This window comes from Osmerus eperlanus, chromosome 7 (genome assembly GCF_963692335.1).
Source record: "Osmerus eperlanus chromosome 7, fOsmEpe2.1, whole genome shotgun sequence".
Classification (NCBI taxonomy): domain Eukaryota; kingdom Metazoa; phylum Chordata; class Actinopteri; order Osmeriformes; family Osmeridae; genus Osmerus; species Osmerus eperlanus.
In genome coordinates, this window is record NC_085024.1 from 22031168 (window position 1) to 22041167 (window position 10000).

Genomic DNA, 10000 nt, shown 5'->3' on the forward strand with positions numbered 1-10000 from the left:
AGAGAGAGAGAGAGAGAGAGAGAGAGAGAGGGGGGGGACAGAGAGAGAGACAGAGAGAGTGCATCACTTCCTCACTCCATTACGCTTTTTCTTTCTCAACACTCAGCCTCCTTCTAGCGCTTTCCTCTCTCTGTCTCTCTCAAACAAGGAATCCCAATCAGTCTAAGGGGAATAACACCCTCACTGCACGTACACACAAACACAACCTTGATATGTCAGAGTGGAGAGGTGGATGCTCATCTGTCTGGTGACGCAGCAGTTTAGGCCCGCACACACACACACACACACACGCACACACACACACACACACACACACACATGCACACACGCACACACACGCACGCACACACACAAAGTGGGGGCAAGGAAAACCAGGCTTCTGTTCAGCACAAGGCAGAAGACAACATGAGCTCATCCGTAACCCATTCCACTCCAGATGAGCTCCTAGCCTCTAAATGTCCAGTGAGCTGTACTGGTTGACTGGTTTCCACCAGGGGGGTTTCCAACACCCTCACCTTGTATGAACAGCAGTATGACATCAGCAGCCTCTCCACCTGCTTAAACTCCTCCCACAGGCTGCTGAAACTCCTCCCACAGGCTGCTGAAACTCCTCCCACAGGCTTCCTGCATCTGCTGTCAATCCCAGCAGCCTCTCCAGCTGCTGAAACTCCTCCCACAGGCTGCTGAAACTCCTCCCACAGGCTGCTGAAACTCCTCCCACAGGCTTCCTGCATCTGATGTCAATCCCAGCAACCTCTACTGCAGCCTGCTCTCATGTGCTTCATGTTCTTACACGTTCCCGAGGATCTTTTTAGCTCTTTTATTCCCCTGCTCTCTCACCCTCCCTCCCTCACTCCCCTTCTCTCTGTTTTCTCTCCCTTCCTGCTGGTCCATGCAGACTGAACATCAGTGATCACAGATGTCATTTCCCAGAAGCAGAGTGCGCGAGGTGGGAGGACTGCAGATCAATGCTCAGAGAGCACATTTTATTCCACCTGACAGACACACCAGGGATGGGAGTGACAGAGTGTGTGTGTTTGTGTATATGAGATAGAGACAAAGAGAGAAACAGCAAGAGTGTGTGTGTGTTTGTGCGCAAGAGTGAGAGAGATCAAACAAAGAGTTGCTCTTGGTAGATATCAAGGTATTAGAAGCATATCCGTATGCCATTAATGAAATTACTTACATCCATGCTATGCAGGTTTAGCATGACGAGGTTAAGACTCCTGGGTTATTGTAAATAGTATGCTGTCACAGAAGCAGGGATACCCAACACATTCAGAGGAGGGATGCCACAGCATGAGATCAGCCCGACAATGACATCACCATTCACCAGCTACTTCAAGCCCACGCGATAGTTGTAAAAAAAAAAAAAAAAACGGCCCGATAAATAAAACATTCTGCAGAAAAACAACATCACTCCGACCCCTTGCTATTGTGATTATGTTCCTCCGCTGGCTGAAGACAATTACCGCTAAATAATGCCCACCCCACGCAGGCACCCGTAGGAAGTGTAAATATAATTGCTGTACGGGGGCTGTGATTGTATAAATGTTCAATTCATTCTCATAGGGGTGATGGTGATGTGTCTCAAATAGTGAATCTGCGTGAGTACGTGTGTGCGTGTAGAGACGCAGGGAAGGTGCAGAAGGTTACAGTTAACCAATTAGTTCCTCTCGTGCGAGTACACGCACGAGATATTTACACTACGTAAGACCAATTTCCTAAACTGTAGGCAAAATGCAGAATAATACAAAAATATGCACTATTCGTTTCAGGGCGATGGAAGGGTTACCCCCGTATCACTTCAGTTAGTCAAAAGCAGTCTGTACGCTTTTCAGAAATTTCCATTGATACTGGAAATGACACGTTCTGAAATGATGCTCTTTAATTTCATTAATGACTGGTGGTCAAGGTCAAGACGCCTAATTTACCTGCAGACGGTGAGCAGATTCCTCCGCTCCACGGCGCCGCTCCATGAAGATCCGCGCTTGCGGGCCAGATTAAGCCCCAAACTCAGCGACGCCATCCCCGCTGTAGATGTGGACGGCAGGACTCGGTGTTTGCGGTTCTCCAGTCCTGCATCGACCCTGGAAGCGGAGCAGGGATCTCACGTGCGCGCCGCCCACTTGCTTTCTGAAATGCGTCACTTTGGCGCGCTCACTTATCTTCTGCTCTCAAAATCTGCAGCTAACAGGCGACGATCTGCTCGGTTTGCTGACGGATGAGAAGGAAGGGAGTGATGCGCTCAAGCCCCAGATCCATATGTGACTGATCCCCATCCAGAGGCTGTTTAGGGGAGGAGTGCACTGTAAGAGAGACTGGGGTTCGGCTAAGAACAAGATCAAGGGTGGGAACAAACGTTGCCAACAGCCGTAGTCTTATTTTGCGAAGATTAAATAAATCGTTTGAGAAAATGTCTGAAAATAGGCCCATCTTTAAGGAAGCAGGGGCCCCTTGACGATGTTGATATCGGAATGCGCTCCAACGTCCTCCTATCGTCTGACTAATGGATTCTGACTGAATGTCCATTGGTGGATATAGGCATCAGGTGATGATACAATGAAAGATTGTACCCCCCCCCCGTGGCGGTAGACGGAATTGCAGCTAAACGGTGATGACCAGTTTGTTCCACCCATGCTCTGAGGCTGTGACTGTGATAGGCCTACGTATTTCCGTGAAAAAATAGGCCAGGTCTAGAACTACCGGTGAAGTTAGAAACGTGACTTTTAATAACCAGAATAGGTTGTTAACCATTAGCTATTGCTCTCTTAACCCTACACTCATTTTGTGCGGCTTCTCCCTTTATTTTTCATCAACCGATAACATTTCGCCCTCACGGAGATCTCTCCCGTATTATTTATCTGTTAACATGAACGACTAGCAACCAAGTTGACAATCATACAATTGAGTAGGCTACATTATAATGTAGCTACAAGGGGGAGGGGGTAGTTAATGCATTCTGCAGAGAAGGAAGACTGGCGTTGGTCACGGTTTGTATTTTTTTATTTTTTTACATAGCCTAGTTAAGGCGGCAGGAGTGTGTTGCTTAGGCGGCTGGACTACAAGCGATCTTGTAGTCCAGGGCAAGCAAGGGGTGGCAACATAGTAGCAAGGCAGAGAGAGAGAGAGAGAGAGAGAGAGAGAGAGAGAGAGAGAGAGAGAGAGAGAGAGAGGTACACTGGGGCAGGCAGGCTCGTTGGTCGGGAGACTAAACAGGCAGCGATCAAAACCGTGAAGACAGAAGATACCAGGAACAAGAAAACTGATCAGGAACGACTGTGAAGCACAAGACGATCTGACAACTGCCAGAACAGAGAACACCTGGTGAGGGGTGGAGACAAACCAACAGGTGAAACGGATCAGGGTGTGACAGAAACGTACAATTTGAACCCCTTTTCCCTCTTGCTTGTCACTTATGTAATATTCGGAAGTGATGCGTGCATAATTAATTGACTGCAGTCAACTATATCTGCTTGGAGCAGATTGTATTGAGCCTGACCACGGGCCATTAAGGCGAATGGAAGGAGGGAAGGAAAATGGCCCTATCAAGTATCCAATTAGTTGATGTCTCTGAGGTTCACGACATTCTGATACTGTTGGTGGCATTTTCTGTTTATGTTCAATACTTTGTCCTCAGTTATAAAATCAATGTTACCCCCCCCCCTCAGAAGAAACTGTGAGAAACCAGACAGTCAGAACTGGTTTTTGAGGACTGAGGAGGTAATCGTATCTTCTGTTCTACATGTAGTCTACAACTCACCGCTGTTTCCTGTGCTGACCTTTTATTGTCATGTTGTGCTCTTTTACAGCTGACTGAGTCAAAACCACATTTTTGGTTCTCAGGAACCATGACAACTTCAAACTGAAGAACAAGTTTCATGTTGAGTTTCATGTGGTTTAATTGTAACTTGTTTAACTGCATGCTCTTATGGTTCTTCCCTTTGGCACTTATTTGGTTTTTCACAATGTATGCTTCATGTTTTGGCTGCTCGCAATGTTTGGGGCTATCTCGTTGTTATGATCAGTAAACCTATGCTCTCTCTTGGAAGTCGCTTTGGATAAAAGCGTCTGCTAAATGCATAAATGTAAATGAAAACAAGCAGCATATCTGACCCACAGAGGAAGAGTTAACGTGCTAGAGATGGGGAAAGATGAGGTTTCTTTGAGAAGCTTGAATGAAGTGATCTTGTTGTGGTCCTGGTATTATTCGACCATGTGACGTCTTAGGTGCAGACTACGGCCAGTGTAAACCATACTTGTTTATGGATAAATTGCACTAGGCTAATATCCTAAAATTACTTATTCCCTTGATGTAATCTACTCATATTCGTGACATTTAGAGCCTTCGTTAACCGGTGACATCATATTATGGCACCATATGGATCCAATCCTGATTAGGTAAACAGGACATGATGTCACAGCACAGACTCATATTTATTATCAGTTTGTCAATCTGTTTCACTTTATTATTGGAAAAAGCTGTGAACTCAGTTTAATATAGCAACTAACATTGATTACCAAGAGAAAGTTGATGAGTAGTAAGTTAAAGGTAAATTGAGTAAAAGTAGGTTACATTTTATACTTTAGGCCTTGTGTGTGTGTGTTGATAGAAAAAGAGAGTGTGACTGTTTGGATCTTACCTTTGGTCCACACTAACGTTTTATGAGTAGCCTAGCCGTTTTATTACTGATTAGTGTGAATAGGTCGTTGGCTTCAGGGCCGGTGGGTCCCACTGGGCAAGTCGGCCAGTTGCCCAGGGCCTCTGGTCCGTGTACTTTTAAGTTAATTCATTATTCTATTTTTGGAAGTGAAATGAAAAACAAAAAACAAGTGGTATTTGATTTTCCTAAAATCTGTAGTCACTAATTGAATGAAAAGTAGATATATAATTTAGGATTTAAAAATTAAATTTTGACCCCTTTCTTGTTTCTATGTATCAAATGAATATTAATTTGGATTCATATAAAAAGGGAAAATGCAATAATGAGAGAACGTCATTCAAATGAATTCCTAAGGATGGGCTACCTAGTGATGCTGTTGACCTGGAAAAACTAGGTTATGACCTGGCGGGTAATCTTTTTGAATTATCTGACGGAGTGATTTGAATGACTAGCATGGCTTCTCTTGAGGCATACGCTGATATAATTAGTGATATGTTGAGAAGGCATGCAACTCATGCTGACATTTCACAGCACCTTACAGACATTGGGGTGGAACGTGGGTGCTCTGTCTGTGATGAGTGTACGAAGATTTTGGGATGGTCACAAACTCAAGTGGGGAAAATCTGATGCGCAGTTGGAAGTAGATGTGTCGACAGCAGTTAAAATTAAAAAGTAAGAAATACAAAATAAATGTTTTATTATTATTATTTATTTTGTATTATAGTTTTAAACATTATATAACTACAATGTATTATGAAAGCAAAATAACGCCATTTCTGTATTTTTCTTTTTAATATGAATCAGAAAACCAAACTGACACCTTTTCCAGAATTTGATTTCACTTCCAAAAATAGAATAATGAATGAACGCAAAAGTACACGGACCGCCTCGGTCACCAGGGGGGCCTCGTCGTATTTACGATTTTATTTTTTATTTTTGATAATTAAAATAAATCACTTGTCATTGCAAACGAATGACAAATTCGTTTGCAAAACGAATTTGTAACAAATTAAGCATGAAAACACAATTCTTTAATTCTATTCTTTATAGCTAAATTTGATCTTAAATCCATCATGTAACATATGATTCAGGTCATATGACGTTTCTGTCAGGAGAATTTGTCGTGTGGTGGAGTGTGTATGATCGCGGAAACATGAAACGATTTCAAAGTGGCAGTGAAAAAAGAAATAACAAAAGTGAGGAGGAAAAATTACCTAAGCTAACGCAGTTTTTCCAACCAATCAAAGAATGCGTCCGTGGAAGATGAAGACATTTCTAATAATGCCCTTTGTAGCATTAGAAATCGATTTGCTCAGACAGAGACATATTTCAGTCTTTATGGGTTTCTTTATTCAGTGGAGAACATGAAAAAAAGCAGAGCATGAAAGAACACTGGGCATTAGCTGCCAGAAGATGGAGGTGGAAACAGAGGATGTTGATGGTGCTGATTTGGAACTGGAGATAAGGGCTGCAGTTAAAGCCTTTCCAGACTGCATCTCCTCCCCTTCAGAAATGCTTGATTATATATACAAGGAGAACGTACTGGATTGTTACCCCAACCTAAGCATTGCACTCCGATTACTTCTCCCACTGCCTGTCACTGTTGCTTTTGGGGAAAGGAGTTTTTCTGCCTTGAAACTAATGAAGACGTATCTGAGGTCCACTATGGCTCAGGAGCAACTGTCAGACCTGGCAGTAATATCCATTGAGCAAGATGTGAGGAGAAAGCTAGACATGGAAGATGTCATCACTGCATTTGCCAATGCTAAAGCACGAAGAATCAGGATTTAATCCTGCACTCAACACTCACACACAAGTGGCAGTTATAACTACTTTCAATTCATGCCATGTTCATTAAAATGCTATACTGAATTAGCCTGAAGTTGTCATACTCATAATTCTAGTCAGAATATGAGTCTGATACCGCTCCGTTGGGCTGTGAGTATGGGGCGTGTTTCAACCGAACCCGGAAAAAAAATGCCTCTTCGCTCAATTGGATAGACCTACAACCAATCAGAGCAAGGTAGTATGTTCTTTGTTGAAAACGAATTCAACCCAAGTGCTTTTTGGTGACGTGGTTAATTACGTTACTGTCATCTGTCCGTCATCGTATAAAGCCCGCCCTGACAATTTGATTGGTCCGAACAGCTCTTGTTCGGACATAGTTTTTCCCTAACCGAGTGACCCCAGACCCAACTTCCCGACCAACATTTTTTGTGGACGGGGCTAAGTTCGGCTGGCACCCAGGATAATACTGAATGCTAACTTATATGCTCCTTCGCTCTTTTTGTCTGCTTTTTCAGGTATTTGCTCGCCTCCTGTACAGATTGAAGAATGGGGAGCTGCCCCTCCTTTGCCCTCCAAGTCCATCCCCACCCTGGCCCACTCTTTTCACCCAACCCCACAAGACTGAAACACATGTGTACAGACACACACACACACACACTCAGTCATTCACATCCACTTGTCTCCCTTTCACTCTCTCACTCTCACACACTCATTTACTCACTTTCTCTCTCTCTTTCTCACGCACACACACACATAGTCAAAATAGATGTTAAAGTCAGCCGTTTTGCTGTAAAGTTAATCATTATGAAGTAAATAATTGTTTAGTTGTTTCTATTCACAATAAATGTACATTTCACATAACATGGCTCATTAAGTGTGTGTGTGTGTGTGTCTGGGTGGGTGTGGGGTTGGAGGGGATTGGTTCTTTGGTGGGGAGATTTTGTTTTTTTTGTGTGGGGGGGGGGGGGGTCAAAATTGTTCTTTGCCCCCTGGGCCTCCAATTAGCTAAAACCGCCCCTGCTTGGCATCCAAAGTACAGCAGACACACACACTCACTAACAGGAGCCCCATAATATAGCCTACAAGTATGTGTACATTGTGTTTCCAATATTTCAGTTTTCTGTATTGACTGACTAAAACTCGGCATAAAATAGGCTACTGGCGCTGCCATATAGTACCTATTTCAATTAACCTATAAAATAAACTTGATCCTCTCGTTGTCCCTCCTTTACCGTTCCAGGCCCGGGAGGATATTGAAGGGGCGGTGCGACACGGCGACTGTTAATGATGCGGTCTTGTAAAGCCATAAACGTGATATCAGTGAAGAAGAGCCTGTGTTACAACATCAACAGTGTTGTTGGGGAGAGAGAGAGGGCGAGAGAGAGGGCGAATAGGAGAACTGCCGTGCGCGGATCAGCGATTAAAACAGAAGCTCCGGGGAGTGAGCGGCTTCAGGGCAGCGGGGGGAAAGGTGAGTTGAGTCAGTTTAGCGGACTGCCGTTATGTATATTTAATACTAACGACGACAGTGTCACGTAGCACAACTGTCAAGACACGCAACATGGGCTACATAATAAGCACATGAAACAGAGATAGCAAACTTAATTGTCAGAAAAACGTGGTTAGTTGTCCCTTAGTAATTGTGACTTTATTGTCTGACTAGTGGCAAAGTAACTCCTTACTCTGACTTTAAATGTAGCCTGAACGTTTTTTTTCTCGCACTTCTGACGACCAGGACCCAATCATGGACACGAAAGATAAGGACGAAGTTTCCATGACCAAATGTACTCAAAACGGGGACTTAAGGTAGGTTATATTGAACACATTTTTAATTCAATTCACTTTATTGATCTCGAAGGAAATTAAATATATCCTCCCCGTCAGTCCAGTTCTGGACGGGGAAATTTATTTTTCTTGATTGAAGATGAATTATTTATAGGCTTAATATTAAATAAAGTAATATTGTGTCTGGCTCCTTTAGTGACAAGAATGATGAGAAGGAGGATAAGAAAGATAAAAAGAAAGGGAAAAAGGAAAAAGAACCGAAGCTGCCGATGGTTGGCCCTATTGCGCTGGTGAGTGATCTTGCCGGGGCTGTTTCTCCCTCACTACCTCAGGGGAATGAAGCTACGGAAATTGTTTATATGGTTTCGTAAAAAATCCGGTCAATCGTTTAATAACTGGTTACCTGTATTCTCTGGTTATTGTTTTTCTATAACAATACACTTGTTCAACATCCCCATGTCCGCTATTTTTATCCTTGATTTCCCCTCACATCTACCGGAACTTTTGTCCTTGTCAACAGTCCAAGCTGAAGACAAGTGACTGATAGTCCAAGACCTGTAGTGTGTGTGTGTGCGTGTGTGTGTGTGGTGGAACCTAGATCAGATGGATGTTGAGAATTGTGTGTGTGTGTATGTGTGTGTGTGTGGATGTGGGTTAGAATATCTGTAGTACTATCTGTACTTTATGGTTAGAATCTCGATGAGATGGAGTTGGGAAGTGTGTGTGTGTGTGTGTGTGTGGGGGGGGGGGGGGCAGGGGCTCTATTCCACCCCCTCCTGGGAGAACATAATAGCAGCCAGGAGTTTGAAGTCTTTCTGAATGAGAATGTCTGCTAACAACAAAGCTGTTGCTGTATTCACACAATGCTTCTGTCCATGTCTTCCTCTTGTGTTTGTCCTGTGACGTGCTCCTGGTGCTGCAGTTCCGCTTCGCAGACGGCTGGGACAGGTTGCTGATCATCCTGGGGACTGTGATGGCCATGGCCAATGGGACAGTGCTGCCACTCATGTGCATCGTGTTTGGGGACATGACTGACAGCTTTATCGGGGACTCCGTGCAGTCACAGAACCTCACCAGTGAGTCTCCACATGTCTCCAGGCTCCGTGTCCTCACACACACACACACACGTGTACACACACACACACATGTACACGCGCACACACACGTGCACACACACATCCATGAAGGTGACAGTATGACACAATGTCTCCTGCTCTCCAGATATCTCCTTCCCAACCTCCAATCGGACTCTGGGCGACGACATGACAACGTAAGGCGCTACTTGACTCGTCAATAAAACCCCACTGTCCTCTTTAGAGCTTCTGTTTCTCAGTAACACTCTGTGTGTGTGTGTGTGTGTGAGTGTGTGTGTGTGTCCATCTCTGTGTGTGTGTGTGTGTGTATCTCTCTGTGTGTGTGTGTGTGTGTGTGTGTATCTCTGTGTGTGTGTGTGTGTGTGTGTGTGAGTGTGCGTGTGTGCGTGCGTGTGTGTGTGTGTGCGTGTGTGTGTGTGCGTGTGTGTGTGTGTGAGTGTGCGTGTGTGCGTGTGCGTGTGTGTGCGTGCGTGTGTGTGTGTGTGCGTGTGTGTGTGTGTAGCCACGTCTGTGTGTACAGGAGGTGCCTCTGCTTAATGTAACGGGGTGGATTCAAACAAATTCTATAAAAGAGTGTGCAATGTTTGTGTGTGTTTACCTCTACTGTGCCCACCACCACCACCAGCTATGCCATCTACTATTCCATCATGGGGGCTGTGGTGCTGGTGG

At 44.4% G+C, this 10000-nt stretch overlaps 2 protein-coding genes across 2 annotated transcripts in view; one reads left to right on the top strand and one right to left on the bottom strand.

Moving 5' to 3' along the window:
• Positions 1 to 2547, bottom strand: part of rundc3b (RUN domain containing 3b) — an 8880-nt gene extending 6333 nt beyond the window's left edge. Inside the window, 1 exon segment of the mRNA XM_062466028.1 lies at positions 1935 to 2547. Coding sequence (XP_062322012.1) covers positions 1935 to 2029 — 95 coding nt within the window. The 5' untranslated portion in view covers positions 2030 to 2547.
• Positions 2548 to 8181: 5634 nt separating this feature from the next.
• The window catches only part of abcb4 (ATP-binding cassette, sub-family B (MDR/TAP), member 4), a 20356-nt gene continuing 18537 nt past the window's right edge, over positions 8182 to 10000 (top strand). The window contains exons 1-5 of the mRNA XM_062466034.1: positions 8182 to 8258; positions 8434 to 8527; positions 9160 to 9313; positions 9459 to 9507; positions 9957 to 10000. The exon at positions 9957 to 10000 is cut by the window's right edge and continues 148 nt beyond it. Of these exons, the coding sequence (XP_062322018.1) occupies positions 8197 to 8258; positions 8434 to 8527; positions 9160 to 9313; positions 9459 to 9507; positions 9957 to 10000 (403 nt within the window). The 5' untranslated portion in view covers positions 8182 to 8196. The remainder of the gene's footprint in view (positions 8259 to 8433; positions 8528 to 9159; positions 9314 to 9458; positions 9508 to 9956) is intronic.